We start from the raw sequence: 27,780 nt of genomic DNA, 5'->3' as shown, positions 1-27,780 counted from the left end.
AAGTTTTACCAGAAATATACCATCACTGCAAAGCAGCAATTTTGAATTTAGTCAATCTGGTTCCTTTGCAAAGTTCTGAACTGGTACACATTCAAATAAAGTATACATGCGAAAGCAGTCTCAGCCTGCACGTCCAGCACCATCTTACCTCGTGGATAATCAACATTACATATAAGGAAAGACATAAAGCAAACTAAGACACGCAAATTTCATTGGTCGAAACTGAGAGTTAAAAATCCTGATAAATCCTTTCTGCGTTATAAATCCTTTCTGCTAGCCTATATAACAAAATCAACATAATTTGGTCTTGTTAACCTTCTTGCTAGGCGGACAGGCCGGTCGTTTTTTGTCTTTACCTTTTATTAACGGAAAGATACCCCAAACAGTGATACCACCAGTCTGAAGCATCTGGCCGATGGATACTTCAAGGAGGAAAATGGGAATACCAGCAGTGAAGAGAGAGATGCCATAAGGAATGAGGAAAGCACCTGCAAAGAGTCAAAGAGAGAACAAATTATTTCACCCGTCCATTCGGATTAATTTTAACTCCTTGATAAAACAAAACAAAAAATGTGTAAGCCTGTAATGTGGTCACCATGTGGATACATCATTCTGTGAGGGACTGGGAATTGTGTACCTCACCGGGTCTCCTGCTATTCTGGTATGCTTAATCACCACATTTCAATGTGACCTACTCGTAACTCACCGTCATACCAGATGCACCAGACCTTCTTTGGTGCACAACGAGTATTTAATAAAGGCACGAAAGGTTGTGAATTTGGAAATGTGGACTTTTCTGCAGTGTACCTATATTCTTTGGCATGCTTATGTGTATACTGATGTGAACCTCTGATTCATATCTGAGCCCATCAATTAGCAGCCGAACGTTTCGGGTTGCAATTCTATTGGATAATGTTTCATAAGACGATGATAACATAGGCTTGACCAAACGGGGAATTGAGATGAAATAGATAAAAATGAAAGTATAACTGCCAAAGATTGTGCCGTATATTATTTCGTACGAGAAGATATTTTACTTGAGTTACAGCAACACAAGTTCATCACAATCCTCACTATAGCGTATAATTATACTTTCATGTATATGCATGCATTTGCTGTGACCGCTGGTATAGTTGTATATGCAGTTCACATAACGATCCCACAGTTATGCATCCTACCGTATACTGATATGGACTTTACATAATAGGTTGCAGTCGTTCGGAGTCTTTTGGGCTTCGCCGTAAATAATCGTATCGAACGTTGCTACATAAACAGTGACAATTACATAGATGACTTTATTTGCGATAATCTTTTGAAGTGCACCGAGAGTATACAAGCTAAGACTGTAACTTCTCGATATTATTTTGTGCGTGTGCGTGTGTGTGCGTGTGCTTTTGTTTTGTATTCTGACCGAGGACTTGAACAAAAGAATTCCAGGTCCTCGGTTGTGATTTCTAAAGAATCACCACGTCCTCGAAAGAATTCTATTGTATGGGGGTATTGTTTAGGTTAGGGTACGTGGATTTGAACAATGGAAAATACAATGGGGTCCTCGGTCTGAATGTAATACAAACATTGCGTGTGTGTGCAAACAGAAAGGAATGATTGTGTAAAGAACCAGAATACAACTCTATTCGTACACTGTATTTTTAGAGTGAACTCTCAAATACTGGTCAGTAGACCTATTGCATACTTTTCCTCGAATAGCAAGATTCCATCAACAATTCGGTATTTGCATGCAACCTATATGCATACAGATACCAGCCAGTAGTACAAGGAACGCAGCACAGAACATTTTACAATTACATTAATACTTGAATACCAAGTTCACACGCAAAGGTGAGTATGTAGTAAACTGCTGCAGTGAACGTTCATATAATTAGGCCTATATCCGTTCTACTTATGAAAATGTCAAAGATACAGCTGTAAATGCATCAATGAAGCATTCTTCTTTTCGCAACTTCGCATATTTTTGAGTACCCAAAATGAAAGTACGTTCACTCCCTGATGTGTCCTCCAGATAAACTGTATCGGCTGTCCGGGATATCGAGACAGGGTTCGCCAGTCCAATTAAAAGGTCTGCTTGCTGAACTGGTCCCGAGCGTGAAGGGAGTCTTATTGATTATAACAGGTGATTGCTGGTATCATATATAGAGAGACTGGCAATCTGCGTGATAGAACTTTTCAGTGGACATTGATAAAAAAAAAAAATACTTTGAAATGTTTTATCATTTTGTTTTTCTTCATGACACCCGCATGGTCCCAAAACACAGATACCCGTCTGCTAACTTTTGAACTTTTTGTATCGTTATTAAGTTGGTCTTACCCACCTGTTGTGTAGTGTGTTTTGAAATTGAAAGCACTAAAACAATACACGTGTCTCATGAGGACATTTGTAGAATTTGACACGAGAAACCGGACATCCGGCTTAACCAAATTAACCAAATTATTCAAGATACTATGTTGCCACAAGTGTTGGAGAAAGTTTGTTTATAATATTCAGTCAGAAACTAAAGGGGTTTTATGATCTTTGCAAAAACCCTTTTCAAAACTTGCTGTTTCTTCCAGCTCACTGCTGGGATTTACAGAGGACGATACAGGGTCCCACGTATACAATCACTTACACACAGCTATATGTAGTTAATATATATAACGGTATCTGTCAACCCGACAAAATACTATATAACTGTAAGTATTGTGTATTGTGGTATACATGGAGGTAACCTACGGTACAAAATACTATATAACTGTAAGTATTGTGTATTGTGGTAAACATGGAGGTAACCTACGGTACAAAATACTATATAACTGTAAGTATTGTGTATTGTGGTATACATGGAGGTAACCTACGGTACAAAATACTATATAACTGTAAGTATTGTGTATTGTGGTATACATGGAGGTAACCTACGGTACAAAATACTATATAACTGTAAGTATTGTGTATTGTGGTATACATGGAGGTAACCTACGGTACAAAATACTATATAACTGTAAGTATTGTGTATTGTGGTATACATGGAGGTAGCCTACGGTACAAAATACTATATAACTGTAAGTATTGTGTATTGTGGTATACATGGAGGTAACCTACGGTACAAAATACTATATAACTGTAAGTATTGTGTATTGTGGTATACATGGAGGTAACCTACGGTACAAAATACTATATAACTGTAAGTATTGTGTGTTGTGGTATACATGGAGGTAGCCTACGGTACCTCATAATATATACTGTAAGTATTGTGTGTTGTGGTATACATGGAGGTAGCCTACGGTACCTCATAATATATGCTGTAAGTATTGTGTATTGTGGTATACACGGAGGTAACCTACGGTACCTCGTACTATAAACTGTAAGTATTGTGTATTGTGGTATACATAGAGGTAACCTACGGTACCTCGTAGTATAAACTGTAAGTATTGTGTATTGTGGTATACATGGAGGTAGCCTACGGTACCTCATACTATATACTGTAAGTATTGTGGTATACCGGTACATGGAGGTAGCCTACGGAACCTCATACTACATACTGTAAGTATTGTGTATTGTGATATACATGCAGGTAGCCAACGGTACCTAATACTATATACTGTAAGTATTGTGTATTGTGTATACACGGAGGTAACCTACGGTACCTCGTACAATAAACTGTAAGTATTGTGTATTGTGGTATACATAGAGGTAGCCTACGGTACAAAATACTATATACTGTAAGTATTGTGTATTGTGGTATACACGGAGGTATACGGTAGCTCATATTATATAGTTGTTTGGTACCGTAGACGTTTTACCTTCGATGCGACTGGACGTTCGTTGATGTGTTCTCTCTAAATTACTGCACAGTTGTTAGAGACATTATGATAATCACTAGACATCGCTGTCATCTTTCTAGGTACTTTTATAACCCTCAAACAAAAGTGAAAATTATTATTTAATTAAGAGACGGAAGGGAAGGAAGTTGCATAAAGACACGGAGGGCGGTTCTAAATATATAACGTTGGCATAGCTGGCATTCTTAGTCTTGCAAGCTCGTCGGAAGCTGCGGCTGTTGCTGCGCTGGTATACATACAAGTGAAGATGTAATGTATACTATAGATGGGATCACACGAGGTAATAACAATATACGGAATCTCATCCGGGCCACCGTGAAAAGAGGCTGATAGGCCTTGTTGACATTGAGAGAACGAGCACTGGATCAGATCCAGATATGATCCTCAATTCGAGATAAACGTCACACTGTGAACGCTATAGAATTCAGTGTCTGACCCCGACATCTTGACCCCCCCCACTACCCCCACCACCCCACTCTCATCAGAGAGATCTGACATGGAGGCATTGCAAACTTCATGCAAGGTAACAGAGCTGGTGTAATGGGATTGGTACCGATACGGAATGGAGAAGAGACCGGAAGGGTGGGGGGAATGATGCTGTCAAATGCTTAGTGTTGCTGATAGTTTCTTAACCGAGTCGAAATTTTTTCTGAATAAAATATTAATTTAAGTGTTCCAAGTCGATTGTATGCAAAGTGGAGGGTGGCGACCGTTTGTCGTGTCGCCAAATAATTCTGAGAGGTATATTTGTTAGAAACGGGATATTTTTCTAGAAAGAGGGGGGGGGGGGGAATTGAACGTATCTTACTTTATTACTTCAAAAGGTGCAAAGTCTTATACCAAAACTTCTCCGCCCAACGGGATAGGCGCCATGGTACTGAAGGTAAAATTGGGATCACCAAGCAATCAAAACTATATAGCCTGTATGCAAAGTTTTCCCGGAAAGAAATGAGGGCGGTAAAGAACTTAGCATGAATATACTCCAGATGTTTGACCTGATTCATTCGTACCAGGGGGTTCTACTCGTAATGCGAAAGGTTGGCATGTAATGTACATGTTTGAGTAGTCAAAGTATGACTTTATTTCAGAAAAAATTGTAAAATACGTGTGTTCCTCTTCTGCCGTGCAAGCAGTTATTTTCCTTATAGATATTTTTTTGGTTAAAGCCAACTTATTTGACCCCTATCAATAATGGTACTAACCAAAGCTTCAGATACATGGACTATGGTATAGGCCGGGGGTTAACAATTTATTTCTGTATCAAACACAACATATTTTAATATTTAAAGACATGTTAACTACATTATATTATCAACATTTACTAATTTAATAGTACCAAGTACAATTCTAATGTTCCTTTGATAATTTTATTCTACCTTTTGAATGTTTTTTCTATTACTGTCACTGGCAAACAGTGCAGACTCAACGATTTTACTAATAGCAACCTTTCTGAGAAATAACGATCTCCCATCTCCTGGCCAAACAACGAAGTCTTCGGCTTTGAGTACAGGGATTCCATAGCTTTCCCCTTTCGGGAAACCAAAGAGGTCGGAATACCAGATATGAAAGTTCAGACCCAGCTATAGTTAAGGACTCAACTAGAAGGAAATAGGTTACTTTCTTCAAAAACAGTATGGGGTGGTGAATTTGGAAGCCACCATTCATTATTTCTGTTATATCGTTTTCAATAAGTTCACATTGCTGCACTTATTGTGTAGAGCAAAAGAAGTATATGGACCACTCTCCGAACGTACTAGTCTGGGCTGCAAAAACGTTACAAAATAGACACGTGTTCCCTGAACTAATCGCTTAGATTTACCGAATATATTATGTGCACTTTGTATAGTCATTTCTTCTTAATTACCAAAACCTTGTCTTACATAAATATTATATTATATGACCGAAAACATATTACAAGCTCTGCATACATTTATATTACTTTATGACCAGACGACAAAGGTTATATATCAGTATTAAAACTTTGTTTAGATTATGAAAATTTGCTTTGCCTTGGTTATGTCAGCCATTCCAGAAGTGCAGCGTCGGGTGACGACAGATGAACGTATAGTCCTACCGCAATATCCACAATGGATCGCGGTTTGTTTAAACTTAAACTATTCCATATGTTTACAAACATAAATTTCCCGTTTAACGGTATAGGCTTTTACACTAACGTCATCGTAAAGTATATGCTAACGGTATAGGCCCTGCATAGGCTACTAACGTCATCATAAAGTAGACACAGTGTGAATTGCACCACCTGCAATGCTTTCTTCGTTCTACAGTTAAGAAACAAAATTAATGATTGATCATAATGGGAACGTTGGTTAGAGATTAAAACTCTCTATTTTTCCAGATAATAATCACTGTTCTTTTAGCAACCAGACACGCCACGTATATACGTCTTTACACCTGCAAAGTTATGTCAACATTGAGAAGAAAGTAAAACTCAAAAAACATAAACACTGGCACGCAGTTTATGTTGAAAGGGAATGGTTTGGCGTGCCATGATTTAGATGATTAAACTGTGGCTGTTTCTTGGTATAATATGCTCCAGTTCTGTTTCGTATAACATTATACAGTTTAGCATAAACAATTGTTAATTCTGACTCTCATGTATCATCAGTCGGTACTAAAATTCAGATACGTATTCTATAGGCTCCACTTTAATGATACTGATGTGTGCTATGTGAAATCCTACGTCGCCCTTAAAAGTATTTAAGCAGCCTATAGCTTTTAGCTATGTATAAACTTAAATGCGATCAACAATTGCATTGTTATTGTGTCTTTCTTCATTATGGCTATTTTTTCCGTTATTCTTCGTTTTGCTTCTCAAGATTTAAAATATTTTGCAACACTGGATAAAATGTAACGGTAGATCTTAATTGTATACAACGATAGGGAAAAATCATGAATATTATATTTCATATGCTACTATTTATAGAATTCATGAATTCCTTTCATTTGTTTACGTTACAATGGCGTTTTGTATCTCTTAATCATTGTATCTCTAAAATTTAGAAGTGATTAAAAAGTAATACATTTTCCGTTATATAACTATTCCGTTTAAGTATATATATATATATATATATATATATATATATATATATATATACACACATATATATTCCGTTCTTAGAAACTCCACAGTCGTTTTTATTCATCTTCGACATCGAGATTATTCAAAATGCCAGCACGCAGATAATATGTAGGTCTAGACAGCACGAGGAATAATTCAAAATTGGATAATATCCAAATATCCAACAGCGTAACGTGATTATGAATAATGTCACTGGATCTCCCAACGTCTACTATAGCTATACTTAGTTGATGTAAATCACCTTATTAAATATGAAATTACTAATGTCGGTGACTTAGTCGTGGCTTCGACGGGATTAACAGAATTAAATTATCTACAAGAAATTATATATGTTGAAACACAATTATTTTTTGTGGGGTATTTTATGTCCCCCATTGCTCTTATACATTTGATTCCTGATCTTTCCAAGTATAACGATATCATGTTACCATGACTGTTGTCAATTGTCATTTTATTCGCTGTTGCATCAGTTCGTGTCTCGTTATTCCAGTTCCTTTGGTTTTGTGGTTACCATTGTCTCAGATATTCAAAATTGGCTATTGTTTCTTTTTTAAAGGAAGAATGAAAGCTCCACCGAAGAAAAAATTAAAGGCCTACAGGGGAAAAATAACATTTTCCCGTTTGAAATCAGATAATATATGTATACAGTATTTACGGTAGATAGAGTTTTTTTATTCACAGCAAATCGACTGAAAACATTACTTTTAGATCAATTGCAGATAACGAATGTAATGGAACCAGTAAAATATTCCATGTGTTTTTTTGTCATATTTACACTTTGTCGAATACCATAGTTGGATTAGCAGAGGCAGTTGTAGTGCATGAAGGGCTATAGTTACCTCCGTTTCACTGTCTCAATGGGACTTTAAAAGTATAGACCCCGGTTTCGAGTTATTACCTATAGTTTATCTGTCTGTGAATGAGTTTTTCAAGCATGAATCTCCCGAGTGTGACCTTTGAACATGTTGAGGATAAACTTTAGAACCCAAAAGTTGGGGTTCAAATTAAATACTCCTTAATAATGTCTAAGGGCATCATTTTTTAAGACAATCGGACATGAACTTCTGGTCCAAGTTAAATGTATGTGACCTGCGATGTAGAAGACCGTATAATTATGGAATGCTGGTGGTATGTGAGAGATGTTCACGTTGTGAATCAGTATGTGATTTTGCCTTAGCAAAGATCGCCCTGGCCTTATTGCAGGTTTACTATGACAGTAAAGTTTTCACAAAGTAAATTACTTCAAATGTTTATATCATCAATTGTGGTACCTGAAAACTGAAATATGATTTATATCTTCAAAATGTCTCTCGATGTTAGCAAGGAAACAACAGGAGAAACCTGTGGCCCGATAATGAATGTTAAGTCACCAAGGGCAACAAGGGCTTTGGAACTAACTAACTAACTAACTAACATGGATATGAGTGTGGAGCGGGGTGGGGGGGGGGGGTTGTGTCCTTCCATACAAGAAGAAGGAATATGACTACACGTGTCTTAACAACAATTTATAGCATGGCGAGCTCTGTCAGGCACGAATAAAGGTATGTCTTAAGACGAATACTGACATTAGGTATACGGGTATTCACTGGGCCTATACAATTTACAACCAGCCTAGGCGTTAGGCAGACTAACTAATTAACTACTACGGTAGTTTGTAATGATGAACTATCTATACTTGTGTCGTAAAGCATAAGGTTAGAAGACAACGATGCTTCCTAAATTTATTTTTTACCTAAACTTTAAGGCAATTTTCATATTCACTACTTGAATGCGTTTTCTCAGTAAGATGAGCATATAGCTTAGGCTACCACACATCTGTGCAGTAGTACGCGATTGTGTGTACGATAGTAAATGACACCCTAGATTTGACGTATCATTTGGCGCGGCGTCATGTCATAAATACTCGGTTGTCTTATGATGATGCAGCTCGATAAAGACATACATAGGCATAACCAAACAAACTAATTTACATAATTATTCATGTTATACATAACTAAATGCTTTGTAAATGGCCTTGAGAAGTCGTTTGTATTTCAGCTTAAGTTATAACGGCAATATTATTACAATGAATGTAAACATAACATTCAGGTTAATCGATATTGAAGGCCTGCGTTATTATTCGTGTAACTCCCGGAATGCTCGAAATACATTAACAAAAAATAATAATAGTAATAATAATAATAATAAAAGGGGGAGGGGAATTTCTTTCCCATCAAAACAAAAACAATGAATATCTGACAACAACAACAGCATCAGTGGGAACATTCTTTTCCAGAATCGTGCGTCTTTGACTTATAATTAGCCGCAGGGTACCTGATTTCATTATACGTTGGTTGGTACTACTTGGCAGTATGCCATAGATAACATCGAAAACCCACCGTTGCTTATCTAGTCAAGCTATTTATTAACTACTTTTACCAAGGTACACCCGCATATAGTAAACAAAACAATAATTTATCAAACCCTCTTAAGAACAAACTGAATTTCAATTCATGTTATATTAATATCAGAAGTATAGGAACAATCTTCCTTCTTGTTAAGAATAATGAAATGTTAAAAGTATAACTTCTGGATCAAATTATGGCATAAAAACAAATATTTCAGATTCATGTGACGGTTGTAAAAAAAATATGTAAACATACCCTTCATAAATATGTTTCTTGCAAAAACTCTAGTTATCGCTATACCTTTTCAAGTTGCTTGGATACGAACTTGCCGTTATCTATGCAGGTGAAGGGGTAACCGAATATAACGAATCCCCTTTGATAAATCGAGAAAAAAGAAATAATCTCGTCAGTTTTCTGTAACATCTCTTGTTTATACTTCACACTTTTTGTTTGTCTGTATGTGTGTGTCTCTGTCTATGTGCGTGTGGGTGTGTGTACATGTGTGTGTGTGTATATGTACTTCGTGTTCTGAGTTCAAATTTGCTATAATAGTGCGTTGTCATTGTCACGAAGGTAGTGTCTAAAGTTTGTGTGATTTGAATAGATACTGGTAGCTGTTGATTGTGGAATATATTTCTGAGCCTACCAGAGATACAGTATACTAACCACCGACGGCAGAAGGAAATAACTTATCATATTTGATTAAACCCCAATCTGTTGATTTCCCATGGATTATCTACCTAAGGAAGTTGCCTATGTAAATATTTAGAAGCCAAGTGACGCATACCAGCGCTAATCTCTAATTAAAGGAAGCTATAAGAGAGATGCAAGTTATTCATTGATCGCTTCCGTTAAGATTCTATCTATATCACCGTTATTAATTTCATGAACACAAATACTTCCACCAGAATTATGAATTTGGAAAGAAAAGAACTTTACAAACAGTCATAAAATTGCTTTGTCGTTGACTAAACTTTGACAATTTTGTGCGCTTCATAGTAGCATAGCCTCCATTTTGTATCAGTACACAGTCCCTTTAAGTTAAAACATGTTCATGTCCGTTGGCCAATAAATCAAATCGGCTGCGTTACTACACACGCATGTGGTAAATATAAGGCCATGCCTATGAAGATTTACAATATCTCGCCGCTGAAGACAAATTTTTCCCCCATTTCACAAAAAGTATTAATACAACCTGTCATTAAGTAACTCGAATGAAAATTAATTAAGAGCCGATAATCTCAGATAGATTTTTTTTGGGGCAAACAAACTTCATGATATGTTGGTAACGGTATAGCCATATAGTTATCTGCATGTGTCGGTGTAGGTAGCTGATTGAGTTCAAAGAGAGCAAGGTAAATGTGAATACAAGAACACCGCTCTATAATTCTCCACCACAACCCCCCTCCCCTATTTGTAAACGTTACATACATAATCCTAACGCGATGTAATAAACGTCACAGCCGGTTGACAACGAGCGTAGTCAGTATCGAGACATTCTGTTTTGGTTGTAACAATAACACAAATCACGTGTGAAAACAATAGTACTAATATGATCCATGTGTGACGATATCAAACTACTTCAACATGAATACAAAAAGATTAACATTCCTACATCGCAATCTCACGCAATCGTTCTCTCAGAAAGACTTTTTACAAGTCCATAATTTTTTTTATTCCACTTTTCCAAGAACGTTTCATTTCCTATCGTCTCCAAATGTTTGTGTTTCGATGGTGATGTCGGCACATCTTAATATTTGACTTTGGGAGGTAGGCTTACGTAAAAACTTTGACGGAGGTCTCGTTCGTTATTATTACAAGACTTCAAGAATTATCCCATTGAGACCATTGTGTTGATTTAATATTTGCTTCGTTAAAACATGGATCTATGCCGGTATGTATGAGTTTACCTGATGAGGAACATTAGAGGTGACTTGACCCTTCCCTTTCTATTGTTGAATGAATATTCACAATTGAATTAGTGAGCTGCAGATGGGATATGTGCATGTTGAAATAAAGTGAACTTATTCGTTCGGTGCAGCATGCATAGCTCAAGAATGGAAAATATTTCTTGCATGGCTATTATTCTGAGAACCATCCATGCAATATTTGTTTCCATATTTCACATCATCCAACATTTAAACATTTTGGTAAATTAATAATAAAAATAAATCTAATAGGAATACCGGTTTTAGCTCTTCTGTTCATTGTTATTGATTTGTTATTATTTTTTAATTAATTATTAATTAAAAAAGATCGTTTGTGGGCTACATCATTGGGAGCTATACTTATTACTCATCTAATTTGTCTTCATGTACCTTTGACATTTTCGACGCAGTGTCTATGTCTATTAAAGGCATCGGTAGTTGGAAATATCTCATTGAGCTTCGTTTATGACAGGAGACTAAAAGGCTTTGAACTGCTTGGAATATTTGTTAAGCGGCGGCTTCGAGAGGCCTTCCACTATCATCAAAGCAATCGCTGCTTTACATTCATTGGTTAGTTCATTATGACCCAGTTACAGTAAAAGATATACTGTCTACATATACTAAACTAAAACTACGTCACCGTTCTTAGCATTATTCAGTTAAATCGAATACGTTTCACTGCTGGTAACTGACTGTGAGTTTAATCAATTTAGACATGGAACAAAATATGCCTTACATTTACTGTCATCAGTACCGGAATGTGTCTATGAGAATAAATTTAACCAACGCTGCGACAAATGACTACGACACGGCAACTATACGGTAGTACATATAATGACAGCGAACGAAAATCGTGAAAGTTGACGTTCGGAACCCAGACATAAACATTGCTTTCGACAAAGGGCAACAAACTTTTCAGTCGTTTCTACTCCCTGAGCAACCACTTCGAGAACACGTCAATGGACAGTAAACTTGGCAGGCATTGATCAAGCGGCGCATTCCACGAGGCTAGAATGGGGGGAGATTTATTAATCCTCTGTGCGTCATGTTTTACTTATATATGTACATATCTGTATATATATATATCAATCGATAGACGAATGATAATGACGTCTCACATAATCTTATGCTAATGATATAAATGTTGGAATTGCGTCGGGTATGGGGATTTTATGATTGGGGATATATATATATATATATATGCGCACGCAGCATTATACCATATGTAACGATAATATGATAACAATATAGAGACATTCTACTTGAGGAAGATAAAGCGATATTGAAATTGATGTAGTATTGATGAACAAAAATGATTAATTGGGAATCATTCAACTCGCCTTCCCCCCCCCCCTCCGTCACTCGCCCACCCCCGCCTCCTTCGGAAATGGTTCAAGCCGGTAAGTTGATAATCAAGTTTTATTGGCCAATTATAAGGAGTACAACCAGTTTGAGTATAAGTTTATAGCCACTTTGGATGAGAACTAGTCTGCAGCAAGTACAATTATAGGCTCCAACGCAGGCGAGTACGAGACTTCGGGTACTTAATTATTTCACTTACATCTATGAGCCTACTTATAGCTTCCAAAATGCCTGGAGTAAAAGCAATGGGGTTACAACCTCCATGAGGGGGGAGTATTAAGCTAGAATACCAGAAGTACGAGTATGGACTTAATTACTAGAAGTCTCTATGATACGTATAACATCGATATAACAGAAATATACAAGTAGAAAGTTTGAAACACTCAAAACAGGAAGAGTGATTAACGGTCAAAATGATAAAGCTATTTCAAAAACAAAATTGACTGGCATTTCGTCTGATCGTCTTTAGTCATGATGTTGCATCTTGCGATAGTCCCATCATATCCAAAGTTCATTCTCTGTACATCGCTTCATCGTTTAAAATATCTTAACCTTCACAAATTAGTAGAATCACATCTTCCTATTGCCCTGTTGACAAAACAATTGCCCTGTTGACACTTAACAACCGCACGCCTATAGTAGTCTTATTCCATGTTTACTAGTTTTGATCTTGTTGGATACCGGCATGCACCCATAATCAAGTTCTCGAGAACAGTTTTTGGAAAACTTATATACCAGGATATAATTGTTAAGGTTACCTATTGATAATTTTTGGCAGTAACCTACGAGGAGAGCCTTGGCATGAAAACAAGGAGCTCAAAGACTCGACCAAAGTCATCGGGGAAGATCCAAAGTGCCAAAAGTACTATTCATTGCATTAGTGAGCTGACGTGATAAAGTAGTGAGTACACAGATGTCATAAGTTCACACACTGTAACGAGTATGCAGACAAAATACCATCTTACATGAAAACAGTCAACATTTGTGCAATTTGAAAATTCCATCGTCCGGGAACCTCCTCGCCAATACATTCTCAAATGGTTTTCCCCCATAGTTCTACACACTGACTGAGCAGCGGGGCGAATACTGCTTGCCTGACTGGTTTACGGATACAAGACCATATCTAGGCAGCTAATGATGCAGAATCCATCATGCATGGAACGCTGTGGCGATATTCGACACATGTCTAATGAACAGCTTCGGTGAGAGAGGAGCTTACACCAAAAGAGATTAACAAAAGACTATGACATGTGATCGTGGTTCTGAGAGAGAGAGATTAGTAATGGAATCAAAACTATCTGCTCATATTACCCTCTGACGAAAGCTTCCGCTCGAACAGTTAGACACAGCAGGTGCGTATCCAGGGGGGGGCGTTGGGGGCGCGCGCCCCCCGGGTAGGAAAAAGAGGAGAGAAAAAAAAAGAGAAGAAAAAAGGAAAAAAGGGGGAAAAAGAGGAGGAGGAGAGGAAGGAAGGGAAAAGAAAATGAAGAAAGAGAGAAAAAGGAGAAAAGGAGGGAGTAAAAGAAAAACGCGAAGACATCGGGAAGAGAAAGAGGAACAGTGACATCATTACAGCGCTGAAGGGTAGCCAGTGACGGATCAATGATTTCGTAAATGTGTGACTCACCCTACCCCTTACACCGACAACTCCATTTTTTGACGTTTCCATTTTCCTCTCTCACTAATGATCTATATATATACTATATATGGTCTATCATAACGCGTGTGTAGAATTGTGCTATGAAACCAACTGTGGCTGGTCTCGAACTCGACAGCGTCGTCGGGGAACATGACGATTTTTGGGATGGGGGAGACCGCCCGCCCCCCCCCCCATTCAGCATTTTTTTAAATGATATCGCTAAGTAATTTCAAATAGAAAGTGCTTAGATGCAACTTACAAGGCCTGGGAAGTGTCATTTCCAGCGATCTGGGAGACATTTTTGGCCAAAATTTGCTTGTACGCTTCGCGCTAACATGTGGTCCTGGGTAGTGCCATTTCTAGCGATCTGGGAGGCATTTTCGGCCAAAATTTTCTTGTACGCTTCGCGCCAACCTATGGTGGCGCTACGCGTAGATAATTTGCCTACAGGCTTCGCCCCTCCCTTGACAAATTCCTCGCTACGCGCCTGTTTGAATTTGTAACGCAAACAGCAGATATCACTTCATATCAGTGAGCATGAAAATGGCGTTCCAGGATGAAAAGCCTCAAAACTGTCCGACTTACCTGAAAAAATAACCAAAAATTTTCGCGCGCGCTCAACGTGTTAATGTCAGTATCATATAAGCAAGCCTCGGTTATTACATCGCATGCCATCATGTACCGTACGTTCCGTTAAAATTGCGCAGTATACCGCGGGATGCTAATGTAAACAACGACATGTCTCATGTAGATGTATAAAAAGCATGGAGGTCCAATTATGTCAAAACTCTCTTTTACATTAGTAATGGCGAATTAGGGGCTGCACCCCCGCCGCGCAGTGGCGGAGCGTCCATACGGTCATGGGGGCGGATGCCCCCCTGACGGACTCAAATGGAGTGCTGGCGCCTTTTTCAGCTCTTTACCACTTTTTACTTATTCTAGATTATTGACTTTTTTATTGCGCTCTCATCTACTTATTGACATTTGTCACATTTTGTTGGTGTAATTTGGCGATGACACCTTATTCTTCGTTTATCTGCAAATTAGCCAGGCCCGGAAAGGGTCATTTCCGGCGATCTAGGGAGTATCTTTACTCAAAAATTTTCTGTACGCTACGCGCCAACCAGTGGTGGCGCTCCGCTTAGATAGTGTCGAAAGCGCCCCTACAGACCATTCTCGCCCCTCCTGACCAATACCCCTAGCTCCGCCACTGCCGCCGCGCCTCCTACGCCTGTGTGTAGTGTTCGGTTTCGGAAATATCTGCTATTTTTTCATTTCCTTCAACCAAGTTTTATAATAGCCGTTATAAGAGGTTTTAATATTTGTACACCAATAAATTAACTGTGTCTGAAGTTTCGAAAATTTCTGACCAACATTCTGCATCACACTTCCCTCTACTCGTGCAATTTTGACCGGTCTGTTAGGGGTTGAAGGAAGTTTTTCTATATTGGTTGTCCATAGATGAAATTTTGTACAACATTATGGGTATGTTTTGAAGTGAGTTTATTCACGAGAAATGTGAATTTTCAAATTCTGAACAAATATGGGGCTTAAAACCTTGAAAAGTGGGGCTGACGGGTATTGTGGGCCGCGACGTAGAATCACCTACAAAAGCAAAGACCCACAGGAGATGCGATCAGGTCGAACATGATGTGTGCCGGGTTGACAATCTTCAAAAAGGTTATGGATGGAAAAAAAAACTATTAGGAAATACTTGGTTCTCAGGCGAAAAGTGTACATCTGGTTGGTCATTTCAAGCCCGAGATGTGCCGTTACGGTGATCTGGGGGGTATCAAAATAAGAAATTTTCTTGTACGCTGCGCGCCAACCGATGGTGGCGCTCCGCTTAGATAGTAATTCGCGCCCCCCGGGTTTGAAAATCCTGGATACGCGCCTGCACAGCTTGCTAAATGTTTGACTTTCTGTTTTAGTTAATTCAGAGACTGATCATTCAATGGTTATACGTATTTTATGGAATGGGCCAAACTGCTGTATAGATATTCGATGCAATGGAATTGGTTCCGGTATGCGATTAGATCACTATAGAAACGAAACTGCTATAGTTAAGCCATACAGAGATTAAAAATCTTTGTATTTGCACGAAAATACATGCAGTAGCTGTAAGTGTACTCAGAGGCGTGTGAAGCCGGTTTGGATCCCAGGTAAATTATGTAACAAAGCCCACTTTTCTGTAGTCTTCATTTGTCTAAATGAAAAACCCATTTTTTTATCCCATATTCCCCGGTCCCATTACGGACCTAGAACACTCATTTCGGCCCACCTCGACATCCCCAGCTGGCGAGGCCTGAATATATCATATAGGGTATTTGATCGATTGAGGGAAGGGCCAAGACATCAAACGTCACTGCGCAGAAAATTCACTGACCTGTTTTAACTGGCGCTTTCACTGAACGATGGACAAATTGTCCCATTTCCCTGGACTATTTCGTTCTCCTTAATTTAACAACGATATGCAATGAAACTAGATGAGGTAATCGACCAAAAAAAAAAAGAGATTTGAAGAGGGCGCTCTAAGATATGAGGGTTGATGTCAACAAATCACAAGATGGAAACATGTATGAATCACCCTTGTCATGTCCAACGTGTTTTACGTGTCTCTTTCTAAACTCTCTGAAGGTTTTCTCCTTCTGTTTCGCCTTAAACACAAGAAGCAACCCGGTCTCCATTGATATTATATATATTTCGATATAGGTGGAGTAACTACAATATTCTTGGCAAATTTCCAAACCAATCCGGTTCATGTATAAACTTACAATGATGACGTAGCAATCAGCACATTGTCGAACATGAACGACCGTGCATGTTTGCTACTGAAGTTTAGAGCAATACAACAATGACTGTGAACTATAAACATTAATGCAATCAGTAAAGAACTTCGCTTAACCGCAAAACACCCAAGAATTTCGGCGCTTCCCTCGCAAACAATTTATGTTGTTTACAAAAACTACGCTGCGATGGATTGGAGAATGGAGGAGGAGTTGGCGGGGGGGGGGGTGGGCGGGGAGGTGGGTGTGGGGTGTGGGCGTGGTTTTACACTACATCTTACTTTTACTTTTAAAGGACGTTTGTTTATACTCTTCGAGTGTCGCCATCATCCTCCCAACGGTCCCAACCCACTTTTAGGCCATATGTAAAGCAAACTCGCCGCAGTAACTTCAAAGGTAATCTAAGACGTTCCTCTGCACCGCAACTTTGAGAAAATGTCCCAGTCAAAGTAAATTATCTTTAATCTAAATTGTTTCGTGACCCTTCGATATAGGGGGCGGGGGGGTGGGGTTCTTACCATCAAAATTATAAACATAAAATTAAATTAACAGCTAAGCGATCAAATGGATTCATCGTCAGTGCATTTTTTTTACTACAGAGAAAGTTGTTGTCGTTCAGTTATAACCTTTTATTCCTATATTCATATCAGATCTTTGGCCTCATTACCTTTATGTTTCCTTTCATTAATTTTCATAACTTTGACTCTTTATTCAAATGAGAACAGCCATGATATAGTCTGGTATAGTTTTAGCAAAATAAAACTTTTTTGAATATATTACTTTTCATTCAATAAAGATTTTTCCTTACCATGTGTATGGTTTATTTCAACAAAGGTCAGACAAAAGTGTCCTACTTTCCGTGCTAATATTTAAATTTTAAGTATCGAGTTTATAGCAGAACAAGTTGTGTTCGTTCACAGTTTTCTGTAGAAAATATCAATCCAGCGTCTCAGGTTACGTGTAAGGCTCTGCCGGATTCCCCTTATCCTCTCTACAAGCGGGCACAGTTCAACACGACAAAATTCAAATTCAAATTCAAAACTATTAGTTTAGGCATTTTATAATAACACTGAACATATTACATATATGTCGTTAACCTACAATCAGAAGAAACGGCCATTCCTTCATGCTATCTTTATTTAATTTACAGTAAAACTATAGTATGAACTCCTCTCTATACCGCATAACAACATCTTTTTTTCATAAACTTGCGCCTTTTGAAAATAGTTAGTTTTCCATATACATATACTAAACATATACTTAAATATGTTCGAAATATAAAATATTCTAAATATTTATTTTATTTCTTCAATTGAAATTTTCAATAAATGATAACATTTTCACTACCGTACTTTTTACCTTGGATCCATTTATGAAACAATTTACGCGGTAGTTCTGAATGTTAAATCCTATATTACTGATAATGTGCCCTATGACCTCTGTAGAACGCATTTCAATTGTTCTCAAATTAGGATATCACTGATGCGGCACGCACTCCTAGTCTGTCCGTTGAAAGATTTAATGAGTGCTATTGGGGATGAGGCACAATGAGGTACGTTGAGGTACACTATATATATATATATATATATATATATATATATATATATATATATATATATATATATTCGAAAGAAGATTGAAGTGCAAACTTAAAAACTTACCGCCTCCATTTTTGTAGCACAGATAAGGAAATCTCCAGACGTTACCAAGTCCAACCGCTAAGCCAATCATAGCAAAGATGAAATCTAACTTGTTATCCCATCTTTCGCGGCCCCTGTTATCAACTAATGAATCTTTCTCGAGATCGTGGGCATGATTTTTCAAGTCAATTTTATCCGAGATTGACGCTAAGGCTAATTCTCCTTTTGATTTACCCATGTCTGATGATTTTTACAAAGTAATTATTACAAACAACAAAATATTTACTTCAGATGCGTCTTCCTGTCAGTTTAAACAATGCTTCTTTGTTTTTATTTGATTTTGTTTATTATTCTTTGCTTTTTCTTCTTTCGCCTCTTTTCTCAAAACTTGATTACTTCTTTCGAAACTAAAAAACACAGACTTTGAAAGGTTCCGTCAACAGATAATCTAGAGTTAAAAGTTTTCCGGTGTTGAAAGTTTTCCGAAAAGAAATGCCAAACCCCCTCGAATAGCCTGAGTTAGTCACAAAAAAAATCAAAAATCAAAACAAAAAACTTTCCTTTGTTTTGCGTTGGCGGCTAATAAAGGAATAATTCACCTGATGAAACACAATCCACGTGTTGTGTACACCGTGCGGAAAGTATATTATACTAAATAGTATATGTGGTATTTGATTGTGCGGTTTCAAATATTAATAATATTGGCTGTAGACATAATATGTTATGCGCGGAATAAGTTACGACCTCTGACTGGCCATTCCGATTCATGCAATCCTGCTGTGTACAATTGATGGTTAGTGAAAGCTGGAACAGTGGGGATTAAAGATCGCATCCCGTGAGGCTTTCTTTTATGCTAAACCCCAGGAGAGTTGGTAGTCTCACTGAACAATGGGAAAGGCGTGTCCAAACCTAGAACGTGGATCTGACCAGGAATGTTTTCACCAACCACCATTACTACAACAAGATTTTTTTTTTTTTTGCCTTTTCGTCACTGGTCACATGACAAAACAATAGACTACATATCTGTATTGCACACGTTACTGAAGCCTATTTGTATACAATGTATATGAAACACACGTGTCAATACTGAACGAAACGTTTATCAGATTCGTGAGTTCGCATTTCTTTTGGAATATTCTTGCCAGTCTCTTCTCTCTCCCTCCACAGACCTCTGTCTCTCTCATTCTCTCTCTTTACCTTTTGCATCCTTGTTTTTGACAAAAGGAGGAACCTTTGTGTTAATTGTATTGTTAAAACATACAATTATAAAAGTTAATATAATACGGTAAACTTTCATATGTTTTATGTTAATACCTATTGTTGTTTTTTTTCTTCTAAGTTGTCATGAATGAAATAATTATCTTGATTTCACTCGTTTACGTTATAACACCATCTTCTTCCTCATGAACACGCACAACTTTACAATTATTGGTGTGAACGTATATACCTTAGTGCATGTCAACACCGATTTCAGAACTGCTGGATTTGAATAATTTGCGAATAAATTCTAGTACGGAAGTACCGGTATATACTTTAAGTTTTCAAGTTACATTAATTTTTTTAAATCCTCCACATGACGTACTACTATATAAACTTTTCCCTATATCAAAGCAAATCGTTCGCAAAATTCTGCATCCTTTTAAGTAGAAGTTTAAACGCGAGTCACGATTGGTTTTTGTTTGTTTACTTCTTGTTTCCTTTCTCCTTTATAAACAACAAATCATTCTGTGAACGTTTCACTATTAACAACCTGTAATGGTAGTGGGGGGGGGGGGGGGTTCAGTTGAAATCATCGCCTTTGAACGAATGATATATCTAAACATTCCGTGTAACTTGTATGTTATGACTATGATCTTGTTTGTTTGTTTTCTGTCTAGCCGGGATGTTTCATGTTATTGGCCACTCCCACGGTCTAGTAATATATATGATAACATTGTATCCTTGGCTATTATGAAGTACGAATAATTTAATAATAATAATAATGCAATGGATTGCTATATCTAGAAATCAACATTTTCCAGCACTATTTGGTACCCAGGCGTACACGTCACATTCATAACCTATACGTCACCACAAATTTGTTTTATCCTCATCGATAACAACAACATGGCACCAGGTTAACTCCGTAATTACTACTTCATCGTTGCGTGCAAAATACCTCAATCAAGCACGTCATGTTATGTTATAGTTGTGACGTACACAGGCTATCATTATTACGCGGGGCCATTATTATCGTTGGCATTACTACTACATGGCGTTTTCTTGAACACCAGCCAGCTACTTACGAAGGAACCAATATCAAACTTGTTCCCTTCTCTCAGATAAAAACCGATCGTGTCATTTGCGAACTTAGCATAATCTGCCTATTTACGTGAAAAGCAGTTACCTATCTATTGTTTTGTTTCCTTACCATTCTACGTAAAAAATATATATATATATATGAAAAATATTTGGGGTGCGTGAGACTGAACATAGTTCGCGGTTGGTTTTTATTATGAATTCCTCTTACTTAGTTTACCAAATGTAAGACACTGCCCGCTGAGCAGGTGTCTTGCGACTTCACGACCTACAACAGTTAAACGCAGTAAGACTTCGAAGCTATCGGTAGCATCACGCGTCATACATGACTGTCTGGTGTCCGCAGGTAACCTATAACTTTACAGTTAATCACAGTGCAATCAAATAGACGATTCGTTAGGGGTCGAAGAAAGGGGTCTACAGACAGTGACTTACTTATCCGACGGTGAACTATATATGGTTTAAATAAATATAGAAAGAATTTATTGCAATATTCCATTTCTCTCACCTCGCTCTCTTTTCTTAAACCCTTCCTCCAAAATCAATATATAAAAATTCCCTCGCAGGTATATATTAACTTGCCTGTATAACAAGCTGTGGATGTCAATCATAAATGTGAAACCAATATTTTCTTTGGCAGTAACATTGGTGAACATGACACGGCTAGTCCCACGGCTTATGTACCTCTTCTGTTCCTCGAGTTATCGTCCTAACCCAATGATCTCACCGCCCTCCCAACCCACCCCCCCCCCCCATCCCCTCGTCGCAAGGTAACATAGTTCATTCAGAAAGTTGTTTGCATGAAGTAACTCCAAATATAGACCTGTTTGCCCAGATTTGTCAAATCATCGTGGCATGCAGGAGCCGCCGTCAAATTTGAACGGTACGATAACGTCAATGTTGCAAACTATAGTGTCGCTGTACTACAATTATAGAAACGACGTGTAGATATATTACCACTGTATGACATGGGGTTGCCTGCTGTGATATAATTAGTTGATTATGAATGGTAGGTAAGATAATTATTAAGTGTATATTGCCCTGATCAAAGTCAATCTTAATTAATTACAACAGCAATACGAAAGAATGAGAATTCAACATATGAGATTGTCCATAATGATAACTCTTTCGTGGAATTATTTCATGTTCGTAACTCCAAGAGGGAAATTACTACAAGTATAAGGGTTTAACAGAGTGTAAACATTCACTATGTTTTAGAGCTTCTTTGAAATGGTTTACTAATTAAAGATGGCACTATTCTACAATAGCTCTAAAAGTAAGTAAGAATTTAAGAAGCTTGTTGCATCTTTATTACAAAATGATCCTTTCAATGGATTAAGCCATAAATATATCAACATGATGTGCACGAAGCAATGCTATCTTACTGCGTCGAACATTCGAAGAAAATATGTCTGCCGGTCTTACACTGTATACAAAGGGTTATCATCGCATGGCGAAAGTATTATTATCTTTGACGTATAAAATGAAAGACTATATTACAAACGTAACGGCAAGTTGCTTGGTAACGCGACGTCACGATGTTATCGTTGTCCGGACGTGCGCAATGCGGGTTATACAAGATCTTTTACTATCGTTCAAAGGACGATAAGATGACCCTGTCTTGCGAAAGGGTGTTTACATCGCACACAACTGGTTCATGAAGCGGGCTTTGTGGCTGTCATCTGATTTAAGAGCTTCATGTATAGGATGAAGATAAATCATGTCACCGTGGAGGTATAGTCTACACAGAGATAGAGGGGAACAATGCGTACTATAGCCTAACGTTGTGGATTGCATTGCCAATCGCCTATGAGAAACGTCATAAAGTATAGCACGGTCTATGAATGGATTTATAAAATAAATGAAAAGTTCGAAAACGTACAACGCAAGCATTATAGTCCGCAATGTATTATTATGATGCCGTTCGCTTCATGGAAATTCGTGCTGATTAATTAATTGATTATCAGATAAAAAAGAAGCTGGTTTTACAGCAAAATATTGCCAAAGATAGATTCTCTATGTAATCATATATATTTAATCGCCTACAATCATGTAACCAGCACAATCATCATGTAACCAGCACAATCATCATGTAACCAGCACAATCATCATGTAACCAGCACAATCATCATGTCACCAGCACCATCATGTAACCAGCACAACATTTAACCAGCACAATCATGTAACCAGCACAATCATGTAACCAGCACAATCATGTAACCAGCACAATCATGTAACCAGCACAATCATGTAACCAGCATCATCATGTAATCAGCACAACATTTAACCAGCACAATCATGTAACCAGCACCATCATGTAACCATCACAATCATCTAACCAGCACAACATGTAATTAGCACAGCATGTTACCAGTGCAACGTGTAACCAGCACAATCATGTAACTGGTTAGAAGGGCGGAAATATTTAGAGGTTATCCACGATAGGTTGGAAGGAAAATACTTGTTGCTATTTGCTCTTTGATTAAACGAACTTGAAAATGTACATAATCCACAATAAATTAGTTACCGTATGACAAATCTTGTGGGCGTAACTATTCCTAAACAGTGTCAACATTCCCTGATTGTTTTGCCATACGAAGGTGCCCAAAATGGATAGTTTCTTCGTTAACATGCACACGTTTGTCCCGCAGTGCATTTTTGCCGTCAGACTAGTGAACCATTCAAATACGTATGAATCCTTCAATGATCTTTTAATCTCCATTTTTATTCCTATTCTCGATTTTTACTTACAATGATATAAATTTACCCTGTTGTTGTTGGTGTACAACTAAATTCATCGACTTTCATCTAAACTTTAAAATATTTCTATATTTATCTTTATCTTTATTTTAATGTGCTAAAAGTTACAAAGCGTTATTTTTCAACAATAAAAACCAGATACAATGCATCCGTCTACTACCAGAATTTATAACAAAGAACTATACAGAAAATACGTTAAAAGACATTCTTAAATTTGCGGTTAGTTGTGATAAAATAGCAAATTCCGCTTTATGATGTGTGGTCAGACCTCTAAACAATAATCACCAAATCAAAGCATTACTGTTGACAAAAAAAAAATCGCAGAACAAAAAGCACTGCTTAGAACTGCGTCTTTGAGGCAAAATGCGTTAATTTACTAACAGGCTTTGTTATGCATTTATCGTCTCAAGATGGCGCCATTGAATGTTACATTATGGTCTACCGTCTTATAGTCTCATGAAAGCGAACTGAACATTACGCTACACTTAAAGGTGTTATCAGAACATTATAAGACATACGTATGTCATCCCAACTGTGTAGGTGTTTCTATTATCATTGTAGATACATTTAACGACTTAAACGACTGTTACGAGTGGTTACAAACCTACGTTGTTGTTCATAAATCGGTCTATCCTAACCCTACATGTTGTATCAAAGCCTATCCATCTTTGCAGCAACCTATTTATGGGTCAAACGCATCAATTCGAACAATCGATTATCGTTAATTTGAAGTTACAATATGTGTGGAGGACATGAAGATCCCCAGACCACCGAATTATTATTTCTTCCGCAGAGCCTAGTTTGTTTTCCTTTCTCTCATACAGCTATTAGCCTTCCTTAACTGATATGTATCTACCAAAATATGTAGGCCAACGCAGCGCTACAGGCGGGCACAACAGAACATGGATTTTGCACAACACTTATCACATTCGCTATTTTCCCGCGCTGCAAACGACATAAAGATTTTCTTCAACATACCGTAATTCATGTTCCCCCGCCCGCGTGGTTCTTAGAAAGCACTTGAAATATATACGACTTGAGCACTGCAAGAGCCTTCAATAGACGAGTCTACACCCTTTCGTTTTATTTCATCCCATGCAGGGCAGAGATTTATGGAAATACCAATGCGACTGTTGTGAAGGGAACCAAACTCGTGATAATGTATCGAGGTAATACTGGAATGCTAATGTGTTTGGTAATTCGAGTGGACTATATGGACATATTCTAGGAATGAAAGACTGCGCGGAGAGTTTGTGCATGTTTGGTGTAGGCTATTATTTGTAGTTGGATCGTTGTATCTGTACTCCTCTTTGACCATTTCAACGTCTAGTTCATATACCGTGCATACCTTTGAACCTTTGCCTTTGCGTAGACAATATTTCATTCAGCGCGAGCCTATAATTATATGCAGGGCAGACATTTTCATATTAAGTATAAATTCAAATATCGGCCAATCGTAAGGGACAACTATTACATACAAATATATTTCATTTAAGGTCTCGGGTTCGTGTTCCGTAAATGCATTTGCATGATTGGGTCGCTGACGAAGATATTAACAATATCAAACGTAAATCTTTACGGATCAAATGTGTAAAGACCCCGTAAACGATGAACTGATGTAATTTTTGGCATCTCTATGTTTACAACTATATGGTCTCCCAAAATTTACTTCTCGAGGATCCGGTGTATTTATCGTTGATATTATGAGAAGTGTTTCTTCAAAAACAGGGTAAAAAGGGAATGATGAAGTCAGCACCTGAGCACCCCCCCCCCCCAAATGTAACTATATAATCAGTTTTCGACCGGCTGCGGGAAAATGAAAAATAAAAAGATGGAAATAATTCTAAATGGAAAATTTGTGGTTTAATACAAATTCCAATGCATCCTCACCTCCGCCATTTTTGTAGCATAGATATGGAAACCTCCAGACGTTACCAAGACCGACAGCGAGACCAATAAGAGCCATAATAAAATCCATTTTACTGCCCCATTCGTCCCTTTCAGCAGGATCCTTTTCATCTTGAGCCCCTTCCTCCTTCTTTTCAATAACGTCCAGTTCATCCTGAACGGTAAAAACCTCCGATTTTTTGTTGTCTCTTTCCTCCATTTTGAAAACCTTTGGGAAAACTTTCAATCTCGACTTGTGAAAATGTTCTGTCCCTCTTGGTTGGGTAAGTGTAAATGACTTTAATTCCATTGTCTAAGTTATTAATTACCCCGCAAAAAAAAAAATCTCCTTGCATCAGCTTGGGTAAAGATGCAAAGTCCAACAGCTTCTTATCAACAGATAACAAATCCTGGAGCCAAGTCCTATAATTACAAAACACGTAAACTCACACAAAGATGTTGATATAGCATTCACCATGGGCTTCAAAGGCTGTTGTTGCGGAGACAAAACGGAATCGGTACTACCCCATGTGTAACTTAAAACTACGATAGTATAACCTCCTTGGACACAGTACTAAGACATGAATAGAATCCCCCTCTGTATAGTTATTTCATGCATCCCTTTGTTTAAATGTTTCTCCTCATCTTTAATCAGTTGCTCATTGGAGAAGTGGCAGTAAGCACAAACTCTTGAATGAGAATTCCAGCGGCGTATTTCTAACATAACTGCTTAAAGGGATATGTATATATAAATATATATTGCTACGGTGGAATTGCGACCTTCCTTACCGGTTTCGAACCTCTGGACATACTATCAGCGTCCGTAGCCTATAGTGGTTAGGGTGTCCGCATATAAATATAAATATATATATATATATTTATTTAACGATCATTTTTCATTTAACGATCGACCCCGTCAATAACTTAAATTAAAGCATGCTTAGTTGTGAAAATATTCTCACCACAGAATGGAATCATAAATTCCACTACTTTTGTGGAGTCTAAGCTATTCCTTTTATGAGGAATCACCTCGCTCTGCGTTGTAATTGCTAAATCCATATATATATAACATGCCGTGTATCTCAAACATAGGTGTTATCAAACAATGAATGTCTTTGTTTATAATAATCATTATTGTTCTGCTTTAATCGTTCGATTCATCTTCTCAAGATGATAATGACGCTATTGCTTGATATAAACCAATGCGTGCATGCGTGCTGATGACATGTAAACGAGAGTTACAATATTTCAGACCACTTACAAACACCTAGTTTCATCACACTAATTGGACGAAAAAATTCCCAAATCGCAAATAATCGTAAACGGGTGTTTGACTTCACTAATGAGGGATATATGCATGTAGGTCGATAACTGTACTACTACTACTACTACTACTACTACTACTACTACTACTACTACTACTACTACTACTACTACTACTACTACTACTACTACTACTACTACTACTACTACTACTACTACTACTACCACTACTACCACTACTACTTCTACTACTTCTACTACTACTACTACTACTACTACTACTACTACTACTACTACTACTACTACTACTACCACTACTACTACTAATACTACCACTACTACTACTACTACTACTACTACTACTACTTCTACTACTTCTACTAATACTACTAATACTACTACTACTACCACTACTACCACTACTACTACTACTTCTACTACTACTACTACCACTACTACTACTACTACTACTACTACTACTCCTACTACTTCTACTAATACTACTACTACTACCACTACTACCACTACTACTACTACTTCTACTACTACTACTACTACTACTACCACTACTACTACTACTACTATAGACTTTCAAAACAAAGAGAAAGAGAGACATTTACTGCTAGTTAAGAGTGTCCAATTAGATGATGCCTTCGCCACGGTGTAAGTTTTTCTTGCTCACCAAACTATATTGTAAAACTATTATTATTATTATTATTATTATTATTATTATTATTATTATTATTATTATTATTATTATTATTATTATTATTATTATTATTATTATTATTATTATTATTATTATTATTATTATTATTATTATTATTATTATTATTATTATTATATTCACTCTACAATTTAGCTCTAAATTTGAAGGAATTTCACACTAAGAAATT

The 27,780-nt window shown here is 37.4% G+C and overlaps 1 protein-coding gene across 2 annotated transcripts in view; it reads right to left on the bottom strand.

The window, feature by feature from the left end:
- Positions 1 to 26,113, bottom strand: part of LOC139962179 (sodium- and chloride-dependent GABA transporter 2-like) — a 35,859-nt gene extending 9,746 nt beyond the window's left edge. Inside the window, exons 1-2 of one of the 2 annotated variants that reach the window (XM_071962154.1) lie at positions 25,625 to 26,113; positions 357 to 488 (exon numbers count right to left, since the gene is read on the bottom strand). In XM_071962154.1, the coding sequence (XP_071818255.1) occupies positions 357 to 488; positions 25,625 to 25,931 (439 nt within the window). In that variant the 5' untranslated portion in view covers positions 25,932 to 26,113. Of the gene's footprint in view, positions 1 to 356; positions 489 to 18,697; positions 18,976 to 25,624 lie in introns of those variants that run through there. The other variant, XM_071962155.1, reaches the window with a different exon arrangement.
- Positions 26,114 to 27,780: the final 1,667 nt, after the last annotated feature.

The sequence above is a fragment of the Apostichopus japonicus genome, chromosome 20 (assembly GCF_037975245.1).
Source record: "Apostichopus japonicus isolate 1M-3 chromosome 20, ASM3797524v1, whole genome shotgun sequence".
Taxonomy (NCBI): domain Eukaryota; kingdom Metazoa; phylum Echinodermata; class Holothuroidea; order Aspidochirotida; family Stichopodidae; genus Apostichopus; species Apostichopus japonicus.
The sequence above is the reverse complement of the archived record's forward strand: the minus strand, read 5'-3'. Positions and strand labels throughout refer to the sequence as shown.